The 25,873-nt window shown below is 42.4% G+C and overlaps 3 protein-coding genes and 1 non-coding gene across 5 annotated transcripts in view; 1 reads left to right on the forward strand and 3 right to left on the reverse strand.

Annotated features, from left to right (window-relative positions):
• Nucleotides 1-232: 232 nt before the first annotated feature.
• On the reverse strand, nt 233-303 carry trnag-gcc (transfer RNA glycine (anticodon GCC)). Its single transcript has one exon. It is a non-coding gene; the product is annotated as a tRNA-Gly (tRNA).
• Nucleotides 304-1,570: 1,267 nt separating this feature from the next.
• On the forward strand, nt 1,571-5,909 carry arpin (actin related protein 2/3 complex inhibitor). Its single transcript, XM_027272430.1, has 6 exons — nt 1,571-1,780; nt 2,507-2,582; nt 2,998-3,130; nt 3,300-3,506; nt 5,017-5,180; nt 5,302-5,909. Exons 1-6 carry the CDS (start codon nt 1,689-1,691, stop codon nt 5,308-5,310), a joined length of 681 nt encoding a protein of 226 aa, XP_027128231.1. The 5' UTR covers nt 1,571-1,688; the 3' UTR covers nt 5,311-5,909.
• Nucleotides 5,860-21,379, reverse strand: anpeplb (alanyl (membrane) aminopeptidase-like b). Its single transcript, XM_027272429.1, has 20 exons — nt 20,070-21,379; nt 18,704-18,846; nt 18,466-18,602; nt 18,147-18,267; nt 17,145-17,299; nt 16,924-17,037; nt 16,507-16,650; nt 16,333-16,398; nt 13,758-13,823; nt 13,519-13,667; nt 12,442-12,521; nt 12,120-12,253; nt 11,507-11,562; nt 11,258-11,405; nt 10,986-11,074; nt 10,362-10,472; nt 9,355-9,522; nt 9,090-9,230; nt 7,497-7,560; nt 5,860-6,659 (listed from the first exon to the last, which is right to left on the reverse strand). The coding sequence occupies exons 1-20, from the start codon at nt 20,672-20,674 to the stop codon at nt 6,516-6,518; spliced, it is 2,835 nt and encodes a 944-aa protein (XP_027128230.1). The 5' UTR covers nt 20,675-21,379; the 3' UTR covers nt 5,860-6,515.
• Nucleotides 21,380-21,963: 584 nt separating this feature from the next.
• Nucleotides 21,964-25,873, reverse strand: part of si:dkey-12e7.1 (hypothetical protein) — a 5,494-nt gene continuing 1,584 nt past the window's right edge. For both annotated transcript variants that reach the window (XM_027272420.1, XM_019261381.2), the window contains 2 exons: nt 24,334-24,941; nt 21,964-24,246 (listed from right to left, as the gene is read on the reverse strand). In XM_027272420.1, the coding sequence (XP_027128221.1) occupies nt 23,659-24,246; nt 24,334-24,864 (1,119 nt within the window). In that variant the 5' untranslated portion in view covers nt 24,865-24,941 and the 3' untranslated portion in view covers nt 21,964-23,658. The remainder of the gene's footprint in view (nt 24,247-24,333; nt 24,942-25,873) is intronic.

The raw sequence follows: 25,873 nt of genomic DNA on the forward strand, positions 1-25,873 counted from the left end.
GATGTTAGCTCAGTTTGTTAGCCAGGCTGCCCGGACTGTGAGTTCGCACCGGGGGGGGGGAGTGTCATAGAAGTTTTTGGACCACTGGGAAGTGGAGCCGGTGTCATGCAAGATGTAAGTTGGTCATGGACATGGCAGAGGCAAACGTACTTACACATATATGGTGTACGGCACGGACCCAGTACCGAAGTGGAGTGTGTTTAAAGAGGAATGACCTCCTCAAAAGGATGTATGCATTGGCCGGGAATCGAACCCGGGCCTCCCGCGTGGCAGGCGAGAATTCTACCACTGAACCACCAATGCTTGAAAACCTGTGTTTTTCTAGCCCTCAGACATGGTCTTGCAGGTAACACACCTGTTAAGAGGGTTTAAGTCGCTTCAATTGACAGGTAGCTGACGTTATAGATGGCTTGTCTGGACAGAAACACACAGAGCTATCTGTTGCCTGCAAAACAAAGTATTGGTGGTTCAGTGGTAGAATTCTCGCCTGCCATGTAGGCCAGGGTTTGATTCCTGGCCAATGCATACATCCTTTTTAACCATGGTGAACATTTTGGGTCATGAACACACTGCCACTTCAGTTTAGTTTGCCTTCAACACGTGACGAGGAGGTGATTCCTCTTTAAACACACTCCACTTTGGTAAGTACGTTTACCTCTGCCATTATGCCCATGACCAACTTTACGTCTTTGCATGACACCGGCTCCACTTCCCCCCCGATGGTCCAAAAACTCCTGTGTGGTACAAACACCAACACTCCCCCCCACCACTGTGCGCTGAACTCACAGTCCGGGCAGCCCCGGCTAACAAACTGAGCTAACAGCAGCTAACAGCAGCTACGACTGGCGGCAGTTTACTTCACTGTCCATCAGGAAACTCTGTAAATCACATTTTCACAACATTTTCTCCATAAAATATGATCCAGTTTCACCAAAAATCATTGAAATAGTTGGCGGTGTTTGACTGCCGTAAAGCGTTTACATCAGGGATGTCCAAAGTACGGCCCGGGGGGCTAATCAAGGCCCACTTTTTATAATATATTATTTATGGCCTGCTAGTAGGGATGTAACGGGTCACAATTTTAAATTCTTTTGTTATTTAAGATATTGAATTACACCAGTTAACTTGTGAGATTGTTTCTAAAGAAAGGAGATATTTGTCATGTATTTGGTTGTTTAAGATGTAAGTTGCACTTTTTTGTAAGAGAACACAACTAAACTGTTTGAGAGTTTCCGTAAAGAAAGCACCTAAGATTTTTTTCCTACAAATAAAAAGATAATTTTATTTGGTCATAATTTATCTGTAGCTCATTTTGAATGTATACCTGCTAGGATTGTCAGATACTGTATGACCTGAATATTTGTCTTTTTTTTTTGGTTGACATAATGAAGCATTTGGACCTTTAAGGACATAAACTGGTGGTGTTGTATATCTGTAGATGTGACACAAAATAATACTTTCTGAATGATTTTGTTAAAGAAAATCTTTTTTTGTTGTTGTTGTTCTTGTTAAAAAAAAATAAAAAAGTTTGGACACCGCCTGTGTGTGTAACCCCGGCGGCATGTGCTGTCTGAATAATCGAGCGCTCCTCTCAGGTTCCGCAGCGTGACGGAGAAACTCGGAAGTCCGGAAACAGGAAAAAAAAAAAAAAATCTCGGAGAAAGGAAAAAGTTAGAAACCCAGAAAAGATGAGCCGGATCTATCAGAACACGTCTCTGCAGAACAAACCGGTCCACAACGAGAGGTTCGACCGTGTCTGGTCTCCGTCTGCGCACGAAAGGTGAGAGAGCCAAAGTCCATTCACATAATCAGCCAATTAAGCTTTCCCGCCGTTTACAGCAGGTACACTTAATGTCAACACCTCACACAGGTTGATGCATCACAAATAACCACTGGCTGCAAATTCGGCGTCGGTGTCAAACCATAAATATCATTTAATGTCAATAAAACTGCTAATATGTGTGTTTGTAGTTCCTGCTTTTCTAACGCCCACTATGGGCATGTTTCAATTGTAAACAGAGTATATAAATATATTTTAAAATCAGGGTTCCCACGGGTGCTTGAATTCCTTGAAAATGCTTGAATTTCAATTCAGTGTTTTCAAGGTTGTGAAAATGCTTGAATTTTTTGTGAAGTGCTTGAAAATGCTTGAAATTTGTGTGATGTCTATTTGTCACTGTTATTGCGCTATGGTAGTTACACAATACACCGCTCACAAGCTGAGGATACAAGCCAATTCACAATTAGTTAAAAATCAAAACAGTCAATCTACCACCATATGAAATAATGCTAATTAGACCCATATTATTATGCCATACAGTGGCACCGCTGCGCTTCCCATGACCATCATGGCAAACACAACTAGTAGGCTACCTATTTAAAGGTGCTGGAAAAATGGAAAAACTGGTACTGAAGGTGCTTGAAAAGTGCTTGAATTTGTTCATGAAAAAGGTGTGGGAACCCTGTAAAATAGACTTTTAATGTCTGATGTTTTGCTTCCACACAGTGGTCCAGGTGTGATTTTAGAAGGGAAGCTGCTGGATGTTTCCAGACACGCGATCAGCGACGACACCAGTCAAAAGGTGAAGTACGACGCTTCAAACCTGGGTGTTTATATTTAAGCTTTAACAAACACTGTCGTCTCAGAACCAACTCCAAAATCAGACTCGGGCGCTAAAGTAACAACAGTTAGATCAAGAGTGCCGATATAGAGAATAACGGCACATAAAGCTGTTCCAATATTAAGGTTACATTAACGTTCTTTATACAGATACTTCTATATATTTCTACAAGTAGTTTAAACATTTAGAAACTGATCAGCCACCATCATCAACACAAAACCTTTAATAAAACCAATAACTAACCATGGCATACTTTACAGTTAACTAGTGTTTTTGACAAATGTTAAAAAATAAACATATCGGTTTGAAGTCCAAAGTGTTTTTTGAATTTTTGACAAACTAAACTTTGTTTTTTTTCCTCGTCTGTCACCGTCAGGTCCGTTTCTACGTGCTCTACATCAAACCGAGCCGGATCCATCAGAGGAAGTTCGATGCCAGCGGGAAGGAGATCGAGCCGAACTTCAGTGACACCAAGAAGGTCAACACCGGTTTCCTCATGTCCTCCTACAGTGAGTAGACGACAACAAACAAACATTCGAGGTTCATGTTTGCTTCACAAACTTCAGTGTGTGAAGGAGCGTTTTAAATCTGTCGTAAGACTTGTGGTCGGATCACGGCTCACAGGGCTCGAACTCTAAATTCCTTTCTGACTTAAAAATGTGTTTTCTGTCCGTACAGAGGTCGAAGCTAAAGGGGAGTCAGACCGTCTGTCTGAGGAGCAGCTGTCAACAATGGTCAACAAAGCCGAGCTGGTGAAGATAACGGACAAGTACCGACCCAGTGGGACCTGGGCCTTCTGGTACCCGGAGTCCGAGATGGACAAAACGGAGCTGGAAACAGGACAGGATGTCCGGCTGAAGACCAGAGGAAACAGTCCTTTCATATGTGAGTTATAACCAGCTGTTACAATCATGATCGATCAACCAGTGGACAACCCACACCTCGGTATCCCTTTGAGGTGTCTCAGGTGGATACAAAGATTTGCTTAGAGCCTTTAAGTTTGTTTCCTGACTACAGAAGAGTTTGTCTGTATTTCAAAGCCAGAGGGTGCGTTTTTGTTTTCATGGCCTTCACGTTGATCGAGTTTGTCCCAGCTCCGACCTCCGTGAATTAAAGTTGGATTTTGTTTTTTCCGGTGTCTGTCGCAGTTTCATATGTGACCTCGAGGGGATTGAACGCTGTTTGACTTCTCTTATATTCAGAAGAGTCATCCGGCTCTTTGATATTTAATAGTCACTTTGGTCTGTTCTCAGCTTTGACTTTCCCACTTTCCTGCCAAGATGTTTTATGATACGAAACGACATTTTGAAGCTCCTGAGGAGAGTAAGAAGTAAAAGTAAACAGTGTAAACTATGGAGGTTCATCATACGTCTATATGATATCTCAATCTCTTGTTAAATGTGTGATAAACTGTTGATTTATGATGAAGTTGATCTTTTATTTTCAGTCAGCTCCTCCACCGAGCACGTCAACCACTTAACATAGCAACAGGTTTGGTTAGTTTTATGTTAAAATGGCAAGTATTGCATAATGAGAATTATTATTAGAATCTGTTTTAGAGTTCTCATCTTTCTTTGAGAAAAGTTACATCTAGAAAACGACAGACGGAACGACGCCATCACCACTACGACTTTTGAACGAGCATCGTTCACAACGAACCTCACGTGACTTTAATGACTCTGACGACAGTCGTCACAACGAGCACTAACGAGCACTAACGAGCACTAACGAGTCAAGTGAAGCTATGGACGGGTCAACAATCCCTCCTAGGGTAAATACTCGGAGCTCCTCACCGGTCGGTCAGAACTGAAGAAGCTTCTTGAATGGGAGGTGAAACGTCTTCACGAATCTACAACCAGGTCCAGTTGCCTCAGATTTAACCTTCAATTTTTAGAATAGTTTTATTTAATAAATATTATCATATGTACATTTATTTAAGCTTTAATGAATAAATATGTAAAAATTGAACTTTTGTGTCAGTACATTCATGACGGAGGTCAACCAGTTCCTCTGAAAACAGACTCCTTCAGTACGTCTCTTAAGGTTTTGCTCCAGGCTGAAAACTTAAAGACTTCAAGGCCCTGATTTTTTTTTTTCCTCAACCAAAGTCTTTTGATTTCAGCGATGGGATCACATGTTGACGCATTATTTTCAAGATAAAGGTGGAATAAGAAAGCTGATGACGTTGTGAGCTTGTTGTATCTGATCGAACTCACCCACACAGTCCTGATGAGTCAGATCAGTGGAGTTTGTTTTACTGCCGTGTCCTCAATAAGTAGTTTAACTTATTGTTGCTTATTTAGTCAAGATACTTCAGATCTGTCAACATCTTTATGTCTGATCTTTCTAAAAGGTGGAACATGAATAAGTTTTTTTTTTTTTTTTGCGTCTCTAGTCTCGTTAGCCAAAGTGGACGGCGGCACGGTGACCAAGTGTAACTTTGCCGGAGACGTAAAGGCCGGAGCGTCGTGGACGGACAAGATCATGGCCAACAAAGCCGACGGAGGCAGCGCTCAGAAGTCTGGAGGTGAAGGAGAAGGAGCAGACGAGGATGAATGGGTGAGGAGTCAGACGTTATCTCATGACTCTTTCCATACAGAGCAGGTCTAGTCCAGACTCTTAATGTCTGAGACAAACAGAAACGAGAAGACTCACTTCCTTCTCTTTGTTCCTCTCTCAGGACGATTGAGGAAACCATCACACATCAGTGTTGGAATCCTCCTCGGTTCTGGTCTTCATGTTGAACCGCTTCAGCTTGGCTCCATTCCTTTCTCTTTAGACTGGATTCCAGCGTTTCACGCATGTGGCCCTGAGGCTGGAAACCTTGCGTCACTTGTACAGTACGGGACTCTTCCATGGTGCAGACTTTGAAACTTCACCCTCCTCGTGGGTACTTTGGATTAGATCCATTACATTCTTTGGTTTATTCCTACACTCTGCTTGTTTTGTGCATACTCTGCTATTTTATTTTATACTTTATTTTTTAAAGAAACATAAAAATACAACAAATGTTGCCTACAGGTGATTATTCCTTCTTCTAATTGATATAATCTGTTCTAACTCAACTGAGGAAAACAACATGGTGTTATTTTGTACTGAAAATTTTTACGTTTCATGTCAAGTAAAGTTGGTTTTAGTTATACGGAGTGCTTAAATGTAGCAGTATAACAAAATCAGAGACTTTGTATGTTATGCTTTTATATTTCAGGTGAAACAGGAATGACGTACTGGATTCAGATTTTACACAATATCATTGTTTTATTATTAAAAATAACAATTTCAGCAACATTCAAGAATAATTTGGCTCTTTGATTACAACATAATATAATACATATATAGACATTGTCCCTACAACAAACAGAGGTTGTGTCTGTCCTTTGGCTCCGGCTTGTGCAAATGTTGAGAAATCGATGGCATCAAAAAGCTGGTTACGTTTTTAGCTGTTGCGATTAAACTTTTCGTTAGCAGATGTAAGTTTTAATTCGTTTCCACTGTCAAAAACTCAACACAAAGTTCTGATTATGAAAATAATTCTGACAACAGCGACAAGAAAAAGGGTGATTTTGGTCAAACAAGTATAGCTGTATCAGCGTCATGTGCAAAAAGCTTGTTTTTCTCAAATACAACATATAAATAGTGCATGTGGGTATATACATAAACACTGTGCCACGTTTCTCTTATGAATGGTCAGTCCTGCACTACGTGTGCGGCTCGATTGCGGTTCATTTTGGTAAATTATTTGGTGATTATTTCTTTGGTCCGTTTCCCCGACAAAGTGAGATTCGCTCTTGATCAGTTCTTGTTTAAGGCAGCAGAACTGAAAACGGCCAGCACCACTGATCTGTGAGGCTCGAAAACAATGAAACTTGGTGGGGGTTTTCCCCCCACTCTACCCTAAGCTGTTTGTGCTTCAAACCACTCAAGTATAATGTCTTTGTGCTCTGCGACCCACTGGATGTTGACTTGTGTTTGCTCTATGGCCTGGTTCACCGCCCTGTCAGCAGAACCCAGAAGGTAGTCCGTCGAAAAGCGTTCCAGCTGTACACAAACACACAAAGATAATACAGTGATGTTAAGGTACTGTTACAGAAGCACAAAAAAAGTTGGCGTGTAGGTGTTTCCGTCAACACATCCTATGAAAAGACCAAAACTAACTTGTGTATAGGGGTATTAAGTGAGTGGGCTAAAGTCCTTCCCAAGTGGCAACCTCCGTGGCCAATAACTGCAGTTCCCCAAACGTCCACTTGAGGCTGGCTCCAGAACTGAGTCAATCTCCATAAGCCTCCATGTTAAAATGTCCAGGTCATTACTAAATTTTAGATTACTTGCTGGAGTCGTAACTGCGTTCCATTACACATAAGAGTCTACTGCTGTGACTGATTGTTTTCCAGGTATTATTCATCTCTAAGAAACGTTGATCAGAAAAGAAACTGACGGCAAATTACCCCAAAATATGAAAATCTTTTGATAATATGTTTCATAGAAGTTGCTATTTGTTGTATAATCGTAATATTGCATGAGAGAGTGTGCTTTACCGTCATTATTGGCACTTCAGTGACGCTTACGGACTGAGGTGCATCACTATCGTGCCAATAATGATGTTAAAGCACACCCTCTCACGTAATATCGCTTAATTTATCTACTGTAAAGTTTATTTGAATGTAATTAATATAATGATATATGTCAGACTTTGGATACACAGACAGTGCACGCTGGTATGTGAAGTCATAATTTGTTGACTTTAGATAAGATATCAGGGTGCGTCTAGTTTCTCATTTGGTATGAATCAACTATTGCTGCGCGACTAGAAAGATTCTTTTCTCTTGACATCATTTGGAGCTTGTGTCATCATCGTCAAAAACATTATTAAATTACCTCCTCCAGTTCAAACTGTGTCGAGAATCTGCTGGTCACTCCGTTAATCAGCCATGCTGAATCCCTGGAAACAGACGGTGGACAAAATATTAGAAACACGCTAATAAACGAGCACGAGCTGGATTACATTCAAGAAAGAAACCCTTGAGACTGACTGTGTGTCATGAAATTAAACCCTGACTGCTGTGCATGTTTAAACTTTGATACCGGTCGATTTGTCTTCCTGGTAATGACGCAAACAGCAGGAGGAGAGTTAATGATAAGCACTGATTAAATAAGAAGACCTTTGTACTGGCACAGTGTATTCAGTTTTTATAATACGCTGTCTATTATAGTCTCTTTGTTTTATGGCACTGCTTGTTTATTTAAGTGATTCAACTGCAGGTCACTTCAGTGTCAAGAGGTTTCTGTAAACGCCAACCAACCAACCGACCAACCAACCAACCAACCAACCGACCACCCCTTCCGAGACAAGGTTCTGGTCATGAACCACCAAATGGATCTTATTTTATGTAGGCTAAAAGACGTAGTTCAACACTTTTTACATAGTCATGTGATGCACATCACATAACTGCACCCACCTGCCCAGCGTCAAACAGCAGACAAACAAATTTAGGGGCTAGCATATTGGGATGGTTGATGAAGAACCCAATCTTGGGACCCATTGGCTATCGTCTAACGATGATTTAGGCCGAATTCAGAACAAAACAGGTTTTCTCCAGGTTTCTCGATACCGACACACCTTCGTCGCTCAACCACTGCTATTTCTCTGTCTTTTAAACCATTGGAACCAAACCAAATGAAACTTCTTCGTGTCTAGACTACATGAGAGACATCAGAGACATTTCAGGCCGACTGTGGAGGTTTGACCGGTCTGATTGTCAGATTAGCCAACACATCGTGACAATGGGGTTGCATTTCTCAAAAGTTGAGTCTGGCTTAACTTCTCCATTGGCGTATATGCACGGCAAGACAGTCCGATTACCAACAACAACGCGAGAATGACGAGGAAGTCGCATTTCTGCTAACCTCCATCACCAAATATTCACATACGAATACAGATAACCTTAAAAACAAGCTAATAAAAAGCTACATCGTCATCAGATGATAGCCAATAGGTTCTAAGATCGTATTTCGACCATCACATCCCACCCGTTGCAACCAAACCCCACTAATGATTAGTCAATACTACTTGGATTAAAGACAGAAAACCAGTGCCATAATCTTGAACCCGACAGATCTATTTATAGAGATTGGTGCGGACCAAACGCGGAGCTAAAAGTAGAGTCATAACATGATGAATGTGGGTGATTTTTAGTTATTTGAGGCCAAAAGGGAGAAAAGAATGAAGGAGCTTTAAAAGGCAGCACACCATTAAAAGTGTCTAACTCAGCTGCTGGTCGGCTTGACCGCCCTGACAAACATGTGTTCTGGGGTAAACTGTGTATACTTGTAAAAAGAAAATGGCTAAATTTAAACATTTAGCACTGACGCAAAATCATCAACCTCAAACCAGAAATACAAGCCCCACGTCTTCCTTTTTCCAAACTACAGAGATGTAATCTGTGAAAAACAATGCGAATGGAGACCTACCCCTCGCTGACATAATCCCAGTGTGCTCTGATAAAGTTCCAGGTGAGCGCCTGCCCCGCCACGTTTTTGGCGATGTAGTTAATCGTGGAGGCGACCTCCATCAGACGTATCTTCTCCGGGTCCAAAGTGTATTCCAGGTATCTGTAAGATAAGGAAGGCACTGACTTGTCTCTTCTTAATAAAAACAACCTGTTTGGGATTCACCTTATCACAGGTGTGTCTGTACTGAAAGAGTCTCTGTATATGACACATCGGGTCTGTTCACCTGTTGAGCAGCCAGATCTTCTTGGTGCACGCCAGAGCTGAGCGGAGCTGGTCTTTCTCGGAGGTGTCGGTGGTGCTTTGAAACTTGTCCCAGGCAAACTCCCACTCTTTCTTCCCGCCAGCAGCCACAGCTTGGCAGTAAATTACATACCGCAGATTGGGGTGGATGCTGAATCACACACACACACACACACACATATACAGTTATTTTCCCATGTCTCATTTTCAAGTTTTCTTGGTAATTCTGCGCTGTTGACTTGGTATTTTCCTGCTTATCAGCATATTTTTGCAGACATACTGAACATTTTCTCAGTCTGTTCGACTTTCATGTTTTTCTTCCACACCATTGCAAACTAAAGGATTGCACATGCGAGATGATAAAGTATGGTTTTTATACTCTTATAGAAGCTGACACTAGTGCAGAAACAGCTGGAGCAGCTCTTGCTTGCAGTCTTGGTGCACATGCAAACACAACCTCTATCCTCAGAGGGATAATTCAGATTCCTTGATTGGTGGATTGAACACATGCATGTACAAATGTGGGCAAATGAAACACACTCACATGCGTGTATGTATACAATAAACACATTTAATAAAGGGTTAAAGTTGCACCTGGTTTTATATACAGTATATAGCCCCAAATCAGAGTTATCTCATGATATATAAAACAGGTCTAGATTGTAGCAGCAACACTGAAACATCAAGTTTGACTTCATGACGACTTTAAGAGGCAGAAACCTCGAGCAGGACCCGGCTCATGGTGGACAGCCATCTGTCACATGTTAATAAAACTCCTGCCGTGTGCAGCTTTAAAGATAAGACCGATGTGATAACAACCACCAACGATGAACACAAACAAAGTGATTAGAGAACACCTACCTTCACTGAGTCAATGCTGCAGGGTAAAGCTACAGAACATCACAGTGAGACCTTTTTCAGGAAGTTCAGGAGAATTTAAATTACGTCATATAAATCGTTGTAGTAGTACGTGTGCAGAGGTGTACGTACGTGTTGGTGCCGTTGCTCTTCATCCAGTTGGCGTACATCTTTGATGCCATCGATATGCATTCTGGGAGCCCGTTGGAACACGCCACGTCGATGGCGAGAATCTGGCTGTGCCTTTGAATGAAGCCATCACAATTTAATTTTAGAGACAAAGTGCGCATTTTGAAGAAGACTTTGAGATTTTTAAAGCTCTGAAGAAAGCTATATACAGTATATATATTTGAGTTAACCATGGGTTGCTTAAAAAATGCTCTGAAATTGGTCTCCACCAATATGTGCCTCTTGAATGGTTCTGGGCTGGTAGTGCACAGTCGGTTTATCAAAGCCTTATTTGCTGAAAGCGGCCACTCGCTTCAGGTGGACATGAGGAACTGTCATTTACAGTTGTTTAAAGTGTTTTTCACCTGAAACCTGAAAAGTGCTTCCATATGAGCACACTACACATCTGTCATAACTGATGTCTATAACTGATGGTGTGTAAACCCGAACATCTGTCGTGCATTGGCACTTTTGGACTCTTGTAAAACTGTAAAAATCTGTTATGGATAAACTGAGGAGGAAACTCTGTCTAAACAATGATGAGATGATTATTACCCCTGTGGGATCGTGAGATTGATCTTTTCTTACTGTAAGGAGTGATCCTCTGGGACTTTTGAATAGTCCGTGTAGTTCCTGAAGTAGTTATACAGGTCCGTAACCTGTTCCCGGAGGTACGCCTGCAGGAAGAAACATCTTTAGAGCAGAGTTTTGGGAATCCACATGGGAGCAATATAACATTTTTACTGCACATCTGTTTATGTTCTGATGAGGGATGAACATTAACGTAATGAGGCAATCAACTTTCTTTCAGTCTTTTCCAACCACAAATATTTTGCTTAAGCAAGAAAAATGACACATGCCTGCATAGGTCCGTACACCTCGGAGCGGTCAAACATGAGGACAAAGTATTCAAGGTTCCTAACTGCTGATTCCCAGGCAATGTACGCCGTCTCGTTCCGAAGGAAGCGGGTTAAATTCAAAGCCAGAGTCACGTTGGCTAGTTTGGCCCTGAGGGGAAGAAACAGAGATTGGATTCAGCGAGATCACGGTGGCAAAGAAGAAGTCACAAGCATGAACCAAGAAGTCTGCATCAGCTGAATGCAAATTACCTTGCCAAGTTAAATCCATCGTCCATAAGCTGTGCTCTGTTCATCAGCGGTATCCGCTGGAATCAAATAAGAGCAAGACAAGTTTATGAAGACATGAAGACATCTGCAACTGTTGTCATCCTACACACGGCAGGAAATGATGACTTGGAGAGCTTTAAATCAAAGCTACACTGACGTACGTCTGTTCTCACACTATGTAACTTTGGGTAGTACGTAACGCTGGACAATGGCGCTGGACAAGCTTTTTAGTTGGGCGTCATGACTCAAGGGATGGAAATGTGGATTGTCATGAACAGACATTCATGTTCCCCAGTGGATGATTCATTATGACCTCAAACTTTTCTCTTACTTAGTTAAATATCTCATTGTCTAACAGATGGATTGGTGCAAAATTTCTCAGATCACAAAACTTGTTTCAACTCAAAGTACTAGATGAATAACCTGACCTTTGACCTGCTGGTTGCATTAGACAACATTCATCCATTTATCCGGAAACTTCAGGGTTAATCCTTCAGGGGGCGACTTATCAGGTTTATGACCAATATATACATATGGAGGTTGGTTTCTGCTCAGTTCTGTGATTTTCTAACTCATTATTTGTCTCCGTACTCACATTTGGCTCGCTGTCCAGCTGAGACAGGAGGCGTTCCCAGTTCTCCGGGTTGTAATTGACTCTGTAGTATCCGGTGCAGTTTAAGTTTGCCAGGATCCACTCTCCTTTCTTAGAAATCAGTTCGTTCTTCTTTTCTTTAAGACAAATATTGATGGAACGTAAATTATACTTTACTGACTAGAAATCACAAATGAATGGTCTGTCTCATCAGTCTTCCATGAGTTTGATGAAACGGAGTAAGCTGAGTAGTGTAAAGCAAAATGGTTGGTCATAATATGAAAACAAAGCGGAGAAACAAGATGTGTGTTGCGTATTGTATTACCTACGCCGTTGGTCGTCACTGTGATGTAAGACGGTCCAGATGTTTCTGAAAGGATGTTGATTGGGATGTACCACCAAAGACTGAACAGACAGAAAAAACAGACAAAGAACAAGTATAATAAATACAAGTTATGTTCTGAGTCCAGAGCTGTTATGGTCTGGGCAAAACATTTTTTAAACTACGTCAGCTTCAATTACTGTGAAACTTGTCATGGCAGTGTTATGGAGTAAACAGAGGAACAAAATGCTGCGATCGGCTGCAGACCTGGCAGAGAAAAACTCGGTTAACTATAGGTGGCATTGTTGCTAATAACAACAACAAAACAGACGCAAGAACAAAGCAGTCTCTTTGATTATTATTATATTATATTATTATATAGAGAACAGATTTATGATCCAACTTTGGCCTTTGGAAAGATTTAAGATAAAGGATCATCTCTAGTCCAAATGGATCAAACTGAAGTATACTGAAGTCATCAATGTTTAACCAATTGTTGACCAGAGATTTATACCCATATTGCATTTCCCACTTCGGGTCATTGGCATTGGTCAAAACTGGTGAAAAGTATACGTGCCAATGAGTGAAACCACTATCTGAAGATGAACTTTGAAACTGATGTGTGTGATCTGTGTAATCAATGATGCATTTTAGGCTTTTAGCTTTGTTTTGTTCGCCGCCAACTCCTGACAGAAATTTGCTGCTTGGAAAACCAAAACAACGAGCTGAAAGACAGTAAAGGGGAGAGATCAAGCGGCAACCTCTGTGGCTGTGAAGCCAGAAACTGCAGTTCCTCAAACGTCCACTTGAGGCTGGCTCCAGAAGTGAGTCACTCTCCATAAGTCCCCATGTTCAAAACTTCACAACAGAAATAAACATGTTTACAGCCTGGTACAAAAAACAGTTTTGGTCTCTGTAGCTAATTTCCCCGTTCATGACAACTGTACTGAGGGTGAATTTATATACAACTCACCTGTTCACATTATATTAAGGCTTAAAGTTACGCAGGATTAAGAGCAGTGTATCTATCTAATCAGTGTAAATGAGAAACATCTTAACTGTTGTACATTTAACACGTACTCAGATTCAGCAGTGTCATTGAACAGAAACTGCTTCTGGTAGATTTCTCCATTGGTGGTGTTGATGGTGATGACGGGATAGCCGATCTGATTGGTCCAGCGCTCCATCATCTTTGCAACCTCAGTGTGACCAGTATCCATTTCTACAGCCTGCAAACATTAATGACGTTTTATGATATAAATACTAAAATATCAACAAATGAGCAGGAAAAACATTTGGCTAAATCTCTAAGACTTTACCTTTTGAATGCTATCCCAGAGGTCGTTCTGGTCGGCGTTTTTATACATGAAGTCCCTGAGGTATATCTTAAACACACAGAAAACAGGTTGATGTTAACAAAGTGCTTGAGCTGCCAATGTTTGAAATTTACAGTCGCTCTTGAACAGCACTGACAGTCCAGGTGTTGTGGGTCTTCCCAAAGAGATTCTGGTCACTTGTGCCCACAACATTATCTTCCTGCTTCCTGCTCAGTGAGGATGACGACACCCTTATTGATTTAGCTTGAGTCAGTGGAAACTACACATAGACAAATATTGTAAACCTGTTTCTCATTGCCTTCTCTTTGCTGCAGACGTAAACCAGATGTTTGAAAGTTCGACTTCAGAGCAGCAGTGATGATGTTATTGTCAACAAATCAGATTTGGATATATGATGGAGACTTGGTTTGTTGATGTTCACATAAACTTACGTAACTGACGCTGGTAAATTTGCATGCGTGTGTGTGTGAGTGATGTGAGAAACACCTTTCAGAGTAATGCAATACATTTTAACAGGCACCGCTACAGCCTTCGTAACGTCCACTTGAGCCTGGCTCAAGACGCGGTGAAGCTGAAAGACATAAAAAATATGGGGAACTCAAGCCTCCATGGCTGTGAAGTGAAGCCAAAAAATTGCAGTTCCTTAAACGTTCACTTGATCGTCAGCACTCAATGCTCAGCTAACAACCCAACATGCATCAATAATGAAACTGTTGAGATCGTGCAGTGCATCAGATATCTCGGACTCACCCTGGACAATAAACTGAACTTTGATCAACGCATTGCTGACATCCACAAACGCTGCCAATGCTGGAAAACTCAAGCCCCTTTTTGTTGTGAATGCAGAAGTTGTTCTCCAAATTTCTTTACAAAGAAAACAACTCCTATCTGTGAAGAGGACTTTCTACAACCTGAAAGAACACTCAGAAAAACCATCTGACTGAACCCGAGTCAAGCTTTTGTAACTATTCCAAACTTTGCGAAGGTATGCGTGTTTCTTTATGAGTCATAATATAATCTGAAATAAAAACTGTGGCATGGCAGACACTAATGAATGAGGAGAATAAATAAGTATTTTCTTTGGTTTTGCTTTTCTTTCTTGTTACATTCAGTAAATCAACCAGGCATGCACGATATTATAAAGGGTTTTATGTGACGTTGAATTTTTCATACCCCTAATTAAGGCATCAATTTGAAAATTTTGCTCTGGGAGTTTGCTTCCACACCCATGCTGTAAGTCATCATGTCATGGCGAGGCATGAAATTATAAAATTATAAAAAAAAGGATGCATCTTCTCAGAACAAACTTTTGCCACTTGGTCTGTCCTAGCCTTTAGTCTTGAGTCATGGAGACTACGTACATGTTTTCAACAGTGTATGGTCTGAACGCTGCTTAAAAACCATAAAACCATAAAAAAACACAACAAAACCATGATGAAATTTATCGTATCGTCTTTGTGAAACAGGTCGTGCTAGGGACACTTGAAGGGTTGTTAAACTGTAGCTGAAATTTCCTGTAAGACACTCAACCCAATACACAACTGTCACAGTGAAATGTATCAGATGTTATCTCAGCTCTAACAAGCCCTCACTGAACTGTGAAAGTCAAGGTCGGTTTCATACATGAGACACCTGTTGCTACATCCGAGGATAGAAAAGGTGAAAGTTACTATGTAAAACCAAACAAGGCTATAAGACACACAGCGTTCTACTTAACTCAAGCATGTAATACATATTTTCCATTACAAAACTACTGTAGCTGGCAAGCTGACGGCAAAAACGCTGAAACATGGTAGGAACATGCTCAGGCCAGTCAGTCATTTTCTTTCTATTTTCTCTGGATTGTGCATTTACACACCTGTGGTGCTTCTCCTCAAGACTGTACATCGTTTTCATTCAATAAAACTTTGACTGGAGTTGGGAGGAACGTCTCTAAGAGCTTGCTAGTCCGGTTACTTAGCATCAGTGGAAAGTGTTCCTATTTAGGTCAACTAGGTGACAATCGGTGCATTGAAGTTCACCAAAAGTTGAGCTTGACAAAAAGAGTTTGTGGAGTTCTTCTTGACCCCGAGACAGATCCCAATGAACCCATTGAAATGAACTGATTTCTCTTCGTTTCAAATGCTGGTGTGTGACCAAACATTTTCAACCAAAACTGATCATAACGATCATAAAGGTTACAACCAAACATTGCACCAAACTTACGTGAAATGTCTTCTTTCCAGGGTCTTAACAGTGTTGCTAATACTGTTAAATACCATTTCCTTGCCAAAAAAACATTTGATTATGGATTTGTTTTCTAGTGCAGAAAATCGTAAGTGACCCAAGATCATTACTGAACCACAACGTTGCATTTAGGATCGGCAGATCGACAGATCCCAACAAACCCATTGAAATGAACTGATTTCCGAGCATGAAAGAGGGCCTTTAGTCTTATGTCTAGACTAGAAATCTGATCTGAGGTTAAGTAGGAAGAAGTCTTGAGCCTTGAGTCTCAGGGACAATCTGCAGGGTTCTGTACAATTTCAACCCATTTTAATGAAAATATATTACTTACTTTGACTCCATTGTGGAAAGTAGTTTTTCCCACTACGCCGGCAAGCATTCTCAGCACCAGCGCCCCCTGCAGAGTGAACGCACACTTAATCTTAATCTAAACTTTGTGATATTCATTATGCCCCCTTGTGCCCTGGTCATTAAGAATGATTGTATGCGTTGTTAGACTCCTTACTTTGCTGTAGGTTATAGAATCAAACATCCCAATGATCGCAGAACTCGTCTGGACCTCTTCCTCAGGAACATTGAGAGGATGAGATGAGGCCAGGGCATCTTCTTCAAAAGCTCGATGGAGGTCTCTCATGACAAATACGTCTGACTGAGGAAAACAAATAGAGAGAAGATCAAATGTTGAATTGCATGCAGTGAGTTGCTGCCTCAAGCAAACGAGTTAAAGTATCTGGGACCAGCGGATTGGTTCAGCATCAGCTGTACCCATTGACTTTAAGGTGAGGGAAATCTAACTTATTTCCAGGTTCCAGGTTCCTGCAGCGCTTTATTAGCATTAAGCCTTCTTTTTCAAGTGTATTTGCCAATGTCCATGATTTCCACGCGTTAGGGAAGCGACCAACAATGATTGGACTGAACTTACCATCTGAAACATAGGCTCAACGTGCTCGACCGCAATGGTTGCCATGTAGGTTGCAAAGCCCTCGTTCAGCCAGATTTGGTTCCACCATTTCATCGTCACCAAATTTCCAAACCACTGTCAACAAAAATGGATCGTTGAGGTAAAATTCACACGACATGTCACACAATGTGACATGTTTCATAAAATGCTGCAGGATGTTGTAGGATTGATAGAGTTCTTGCCTGGTGTGCCAGCTCATGTGCAATCAGAGTGGCGATCCATTCCTTCTCCAACAGTGAAGACACGCCTTCCTCATAGAGCAGGCTTCCCTCCTGGTATGTGACCAGTCCCCAGTTTTCCATTGCTGCAGGAGCTAAGTCTGGCAATGCAATTTGATCTAGACGAATCACACAGATATGGTCCAATGACCAAATTATATACATAAAGATTGTTATATTCAGTATCCAGTAGGTTTTTTCTCAGAAGAGAAGTGCTGCTCTGGGGGTAGAATAGATTTTATTGGTAGAAGATGATATAACGAAGCTGATTACCGCTACATACCAACTCAAAATATTCAAAAACTGCAATCATAGCATCAAATGGGTCTTCATAGCCAAATAGGCTGTATTTTCTTAACATTTGTCATAACGGTGGTATTTGAGTAGCCTAATATTTTATGAGGTGTCACGCGGAGTAAAAGTTTAAGAAGTACTGCGATAGTGGATACAACAGAAACAGTTTCACATCAGCAGCCGTCGTCTTTATTGATAGTGCGTCTTGCGTAAAGTTTCCGTAGCCTTGTTGTCTCTTGTGTTCTTTGATTTCAGGTACTGCCCTTTCCCTCTCCTCCTCAATCAGCTGATTAGCTGATTAACACCTATAAACGCTTACCAGGTGTTTGAGTGGTGGTGTGGTCCTGCAGCGAGTGGTTCGTTGTGTGCAGTGTGATCGGTTCTGGCTGGCATCGCTTCGTTGAGAAAGACTTCTCTTTACGTTGTATAAGTTTTGGTGTTATTGAATAAATCCCTGCGATTGCAGTCGGTCCTTGGTTAATCCCTTTGCTTTTGGTCTTTACCTCCCTAAATTCCCCTAGATTCATTTTTGCCCTGTCGGGGTCGTAACAAGCTGAATAAGGTCAATCTACGCTAATTTTTAATGTCTGTGTTAACGGTGGTGGTAAAGCTTCACCAGAAAGTTTCCATCTATCAACACATCAGTCTGGTCACGTCTTGACAAAGTCTTACCGAGCGTTTTCTGTTGGTAGTTAATTTCAAAATATTTCTCGTAGAATGAGAGAATCTTTCCGGTGATGCTGGCGGCATAATCGGCGTGTCGTGCGTGGATGGCCTCGGGACGGGCGAACGTCTGGATGAGCAAAAAACAGAACACAGTCAGCTGAAGCACAGAAGATATAGTTTTAGTTATTTTGTAACTTAATTGAAAAACAGTGCAAGTACAAAAGGTTAAATACGTCCAAAAAAGAACAGGTGGTGGAAAATGAAAATGATACACACCAAAAATAAAGACATTAAATTCATCTTAAATCTACAGGAGTACACATACTTGAATTTCCACACGGTCATGTGGGGAGCGGGTTGATTGTTCGAACTCTGAAACCACGAAGGCAAACAAGTATGTCGACATCTTTGGTGTTGGATAAAATTTGGTGTATTGCCAGTAGTCGTCTAACATATTGGAGACTGAGAGAGAGAGAGAAACAAAGCAGCAGTAAGTAAGAATAAGTTTTAATTCTTTATTACTGCATCTTTAATGAAAACAGTAGGAGCTTGTTTGTTTTCACCTGACTGTTCCTCATTCCCGAGAGCTCTCGTGTTTAACCTGTGGACGATCGTCACGTGAAACACCGCCTTCATTTCTGGCTCATCGAAACAGGGAAACACTCTCCTGGTTTCTGTTGGCTCCATATTGGTAGCAGCAAGGAATCTATGAATACAGATGAAGTCAGTCAGTCAGGAAAACATGAGAGACATAATTAGAAAGAGCAAACAATTAAAAAATTACATTTAATTGATGCGTTTACAAGCATTGACGTCAACGGATAACCAATGTGTTTCTTTCAAATAGAGGTAGTTGTTCTGTGTCCACAAAGTTTGTACCACAGGAAAACCAGCCCGGGACTATGACATAAAATATAAACGAGTGTGTAATGAACGTGTAAAAACAACAAGAAGACATGAGTGAGTGGTGACGAGAGAGGTATCCCGTTTCCTGGAGATTCAACTGAGTATTAATAATGTGACAAAGTGTTTGTGAATGTTGAACCACACCAGCATAGTACGCGTTTAAACACACACGTGTCTCCACTCAGTGATTTCATACTGGGACTTTGGGTCAGTCATGATAAATAGATCTATTACAGTGTTTACAATACCTTAAACCACCAAACTGTGGTCTGTTTGCTTTAAATAAAACTGAACCTTTTCCTCGTTTTTTCAAGCTGTGTAAGATAAATGAACCATGTCCTAAACAACAAGACCACAAAGACATCTGATACACATTGCTGTGTTGTTGTTGTTGTTAAGACTTCAATCCACATGGGAGTTTTCATGTAGATTAGTTTATTTTCTGTTCCAGTGTTGCAAAAAACTTGTGAGTTAGGCCAAGTTTATTTTCTCGGAAAGACAATCAAGTCTCGTTTCTAAACAGAAAGTAGTTTTATCTCTCAGTCACGTGAATGATTACTTTTATATTGAGCATTCGGGATTCACCTGGTTTTACTCAGAGCTGTCAACCGTCCAGTTTCACCGTGAGCTGCTTGTTTGAGTTTGTTTCTGTTTATGACTTGGAGGCTTTGGAGTTATTTAATGCTGTAACTCAAGAATAAAGAAGTAATGTAACTTGTTACTTTTGCTGATCATGAAAATCATGAATTGGAGGTTTGTTTGTGGATGTCTTAAAGCCATTTGTTTTGGCTGCTTATGTTCTTTCAATTTCCATGAAACTGTCTCGTGTTACTAGAGAGTTCTACAAGTGGATTCATCTGCAACAGTTTCACCTTTTTTAATCAAATTTTGTGCCTTGAAAGGGTCAAATCTGAGATTTTGTGACAGGATTTGTTTTATTTTTCTACAAACAAGTCTTCAAAAAACTTGACAATCACAAATTTTACACACAGAAACATCAAACTTGTTTTTTTTGTTACTCACCTCTCTCTTGAATCACCTTCCTCAGCTGCAACGTCCGCATGATACGAGCTCAAATACAACCCATCGAGACTTTGTGACATTACTCCCTCGAAACTCAGAAACAGACTGTAGTTCTTCCCTTTCTCCAACGCCTCATTCAACTGAATCTCGAGGAAGTCGCTTACATCTTCGTGGTGTATCATTTCGTTAATTTTCACCCGCACGTTGTCTTTTAAGCTCACCACTGATGAATCTATGATGGTCAGGTCCTTGCTGTGGAGGTAGATGGCGCTCGTTGTTTGGACGCAGTGAAAGACAACAGTAGAGTTCCCGGTGAAGAGCAACGTCTGGTTGGGACTGGTGACATTTACCTCCTCGATGATCTTGGTGTAGAGGTGAGGTTGCAGGTAGACCGTGTATGTTTCAGGAACGAGGTACTTCGGCAGTCGCATGACGGGTGGCGGTCCCGTGGTGGTGGTTGAAAAGGTTGGACGGGGTGTCGGGTTCAAGTCAGCGATCTGAGTCTTGTACAAAATAATCATGGTGATCATTCCGGCGATGACAGAGCAGGTCATGACCACAAAGGTGATGGCGACCGTCTTGGATATAAAGGATTCCTTCGCCATGGTGGCTGCTTCCTGCGGTCAGCCCTGAAGGTCCTGTTGCTTGAGTGGTAGAGATGAGACTGATCAGTCCCTGAGCTGCCTCTGGACTGCAATGATCTGTTTCCGTGAAAGTAACCTCCCTCCCATAAACAGGGCTTGGCCTCAGCAATTAAGGGTCTGCACTTGGATTAAGCATTAACTTTGGCATCGCCGAAGGAGCAAAGAGTAAGTTATAGTGTGAAGAGGGCGATGTTCATTGGCCTTGTTGTGAATAATCAGGTTGTGCTCTCAAACATCTGGAAGTGGTTACTGTGGTCTTGCCACTAATCCAAGGGTTAGGTAAACCTCAAGGAACACTTTATCCTCACACGACACTGTCCAGCCCATCACACCCACAGCAGTCCCTCGACATTCCACATCAAACCATCATAGTCCCATGTCCGGCTGGACACAAGAGGCCGGTGGTGAAGAAAATCCATCAGAACATCAGCATCATCACTTCTGATCATAGAGGCAAACAAGAACTATCGACATCCACGTCCAGGTGAACCTTCAATCCCTGGCGAGGGGGGCGTCAACTGACAGCGTCCAAAGATAAATGTCAACACAGATCCTGAGCGACGGACGAGATCCCAACAATAGACAAGCATATGAAGAGAGGAGTGGATTAAAGAGAGGGCTGGATAAGACAGAAAGAAAAGGAGAGCAAAAGGAGGAAGGAAAAAAAAAGGTGGATTTGGGGAAATCACTGAATTGCTTGGAAAGCCCCAACCTCGAGGAATCCCGATCACCGCGACCGCCGCACACGAATTCTCCACCTCAGGAGAGGAAACGCGGGGAGACAAATAGGCAAAATGGGAACAGCGTAAGGGGCAAAGGGGACCCAGCTGGGTGCGGCGGCGTTATTTGTACTGAGAACAGATGTTTCCGTTTGCGGGGTCAAGGAGATCGAACCGACACGATCGCACTGGCAAGAATAAAGGCGAATTCCTCGCGAGGCCACATTCCTGTTTCGTATTATTCACAATCTCTTGATTAACGAGCCATGTGGGATGTAATGATGTGTACGAAATTATCATCGGAGCACTTTTTAGTTTCATGCAAAAAAGCAAAACTTTATAGTAAATTCCATCCATTTAGTCGTGGAGTTAACAAAACAAATAAAAAAGGACAAAATCCCCCCAGGTGCTTTACTTAAAAAACAATGTGCTACAGATGTTACAACATCTGTCTGAATGCGAGAGCCTTCTTAAGAAATCAGCTGTTGAATTATTGACGTTTCTCTGTGGAAAAAAAACACACACCAAAGATCATTTTAAAGTTTTTTTATGAAGAATCTTGCGAAATACACTCATCAAATCAAATCTCCAAACATTCATCGACATATTCTGAAAACACCCTCGAGCGCACATCTCCTACATGAGCGCTGGAGTGAAACGGTGATTGTAAACACAGGTTCGTGTGGTTATTGGAGAGAGAGAGAGAGGGAGATCATGGTCAAAGCTTTGAGAACAGGGACCTCTACTGATTAGGAGAATAATTGCAGAAGCACTTGATGATTTCATCCTTCAGAAGGAAACATGCGAGGCTCATACGTATGAAAATATGAAATCCGTGACACTTTTTTTTTACGTATGAAACAGCTCGAGTTTGGCCGACTCGCTTCCATGACAGCAATGGAAATGTGCAAAAATACCGTGACATGGTGAGTTCCTTCATTTTAAGACCTCGTGGAATACATACGATAAAAACACAATAAAACAAAAAAGGAGCGCTCCTTTAGCCGAGCTGCATTCCTCACAGTCTGCGATTAAGAATTAGGCCGGCTTAATACCGGCAGTCTAAAAATGTGCCAAGTCAGAGCGGCAGTACAGAACCGGGTCGGGTTTCCAGCTACAGGACTTGGTCCTACTGACCCAGGGTCAGTACCCATCAATTCTGAGAAGGTTTTTGGTCCCGTGCGAAGTCTTTTTACGGCGCCAACTTTTGCATCTTGTCATTTGTGAATCTCTCTGCAGTCCACAGCAGAACAGAACAGTAGAAGACCGTCTGAGGATAAATACGACTGGAATCAATCAAACAACCAAAATAACAACAAGAGTTAAATTACAGTACAGAACACACTGACACCGAGAGCAAAGGCCGAAGATTTTTAGAGATTTTCGGCTTTTCTTTCATGACACAGCAACAATTTTCTCAGTTTCTATCTTTTGAAATCACGACTTTAATCTCAACATATTGCGGCTTTTGTCTCTCTGTGGTGCTCGTCATTTTTCTTTTAAGTTACAGGGCGCATCCTCCAGGAATCTAAAGGTGCATTCAGACAGGATTCTGGTGCAGGTGTTTCCATTCATTCATTGAGTCAGATTAATGCGTATCCGCAAAGAAACGCAGCGACCTGCGGCGGAGAAGATGAGGCTGCCAATCAGACGCTCAGATCGAGCCTGAAATGTCTCTGAAACTGAGACTATCTAAACTCTGACACTCTACTTGTTGTGTTCATGTATCTGGCTTCTTAATCTGAGTCTGACTGCCACGAAGAAGTTTAATTTGTGTCCGATAGCAGTGGTTGAGCGACACAGACAGTAAATGAGAGTGAGCGAGCGTCGGCCTCGATAAAGTCGGTTAATCTAGCAAAATAAAAAGTTATTTCCACGATTGTTTCACGGCGGTTGCGTTGAACACAAACAGACGGGACCGCCGGACGATCCTACACCAGCTCCTGTCTGAGCACGCCCTCTGTATTCAATATCACTTCATCACTTCGTCTTCTTCTGACAGCACACTTAATGTTCATTTTTCCAGCCCAGAGCTCTCGTGGGAATGAATCCGGACAAGCATGACGCAGTGCAATCAGCATAAAGCACCTAAATGTACAAATAAAACAGTGTATCATTGTCTTGAGCTGTCCTTTGAGTCTTTATCTGCAGATACATGTGTCCCTCTAAGTACATTCATATAAAAACTGGCGTGTCAAAGCAATATATTGCTTCAGTGTCACACGGTTACCACAGCCAGCTGTCCAGATGCTGAACGCAGTAACAGGACTGTTCCAGGATGGCGGTCAGCTCCCCGTAACTCTCCTCCCTCCACGTGGGGAGCAGCCTCTCGTTGTTGAGGGCCTGAAGCTTCGGCGTCCCCTCCCGGAGGACGTGATAGAGGCAGGGCCACCGGCTCTGGATCCTCAGCCTGGTCCTCCGGTCCAGTGTGATGCTGCGGACGATCTTCTTGGCTTGAAGCTCGCGCAGGGCCGGCAGCTTCAGGCGAGAGAAGACCAGGCCACGGCTCGGCGACACGTCCAGGTACTCCAGTGACTGAGACTCCAGAGTGTACGAGATGCCCAGGTTCCTCATCGGCACCAGGATGTGTAACGTCAGAGACTTCAGGTTGGGCAGGGATTTGGTGAGGGTCTGCAGAGTCGAGGGCGTCACCCCTTTAAAGACCCAGAAGTATTTGAGCTCGAGGACCCGGAGGTGCTGGAACTGGGTGAGCAGCGACACGGAGACGTCGGACCAGTCGAAGTGTAAACGCATCTTGGCGATGCGCGGGCATCTGTGGGTGAGTTTGGTCAGCAGCTCCTGGAAACTGTTCAACTGTGAAATCAAGTCGGAGTGTTAGATCAGAACTTTTCTCTGACAGACGCCGAGCTGAGCTGGGCTATTGGACTACAAACACGTTACCTGATCCATCTTGGTGATGCTGTCTCGGTGTGAACTGGAGCTGGAGTGGATCCTCAGGTCGAGCGGCTCCAGAAGCGTAAAGGACCAGTTCAGGTCCAGGTGGCTGAGGTCTCTGCAGTGGACGTTATCCAGCAGGTGGCTCAGCAGCTCGCCCCACTTGTTGCAGCGATCCCCGAGGTCGAAGCTGGCCTTCAGCGTGAGCAGGCTGGCCCTGCGGGAGATGAGGTGGTGGGTGTAGTGGTGGACCCAGGACTTCCACCTCTCGAACTCGCGGTTGGAGACGAGCAGCCCCTCCTGACCCAGGTGGAAGACGCCGCGGCGGGAGTAGTCCGCCACACGCCACAGCTTCCAGGAGCGGATGATGCAGCTCCAGCTCAGGCAAACCAGAGCGCAGCTGCATTTGTCCACCTCGTTCAGGAAGGAGAAGACGTGCAGCTGACACTCCACCGGCAGCACGTTGAACGGAAAGTAGTCGTCCGCTGTTTTCCGTCGGCTGCTCACGGGGACCAGAGGTCTTTTTCGCGGTGACATGACGGCGAGGTGAGGGAGCGATGCTGGTCACGATCTCCACCGGGTGGTCTTGTGGTCCGGCTTTGCCATAAATGTCTCTGGACGGATGAAGAAAGGGAACAACGTCAGGCACCATCACGTCTTAAAGAACACTCAGCTTTCTCGTCACGTCAGGTTCTCGTGGTTTCTGCCTCGTCAAGTGACAGTGGCAAATAAATAAATAGATAAATAGATAACAAACAAATCACTGTGGCTGTGAAGTGAAGCCGATGTGGAGGTGCCAAAAACGTCCACCTGAGTCAGTCTCCATAAGTCCCCATGTCCAAACGTCCAACTTCACAGCAGAAATAAACATGTTTACAGCCTAACAAAGAGCTAAAACAAGCTAACAACCAGCTAACAACCAGCTAGAACAAGCTAACAACAAGCTAACACAAGCTAAAACAAGCTAACAACAAGCTAACAACCAGCTAGAACAAGCTAAAAACAAGCTAAAACAAGCTAACAACCAGCTAGAACAAGCTAAAACAAGCTAAAACAAGCTAATAATGAGCTAAAACAAGCTAACAAAGAGCTAAAACAAGCTGAAACAAGCTAACAACCAGCTAAAACAAGCTAACAAAGAGCTAAAACAAGCTAAAACAAGCTAACAACGAGCTAAAACAAGCTAATAACAAGCTAAAACAAGCTAATAATGAGCTAAAACAAGTTAAAACAAGCTAACAAAGAGCTAAAACAAGCTAACAACGAGCTAAAACAAGCTAATAATGAGCTAAAACAAGCTAAAACAAGCTTATGATGAGCTAAAACAAGCTAAAACAAGCTAACAAAGAGCTAAATCGAGATAACAACCAGCTAAAACAAGCTAACAACGAGCTAAAACAAGCTAATAACAAGCTAAAACAAGCTAACAACGAGCTAAAACAAGCTAATGATGAGCTAAAACAAGCTAACAAAGAACTAAATCGAGATAACAACCAGCTAAAACAAGTTAATAACGAGCTACAACAACCAAACAGCAACCTCTGTG

The sequence above is a fragment of the Larimichthys crocea genome, chromosome XX (assembly GCF_000972845.2).
Source record: "Larimichthys crocea isolate SSNF chromosome XX, L_crocea_2.0, whole genome shotgun sequence".
In the NCBI taxonomy this organism is placed as follows: Eukaryota; Metazoa; Chordata; class Actinopteri; family Sciaenidae; genus Larimichthys; species Larimichthys crocea.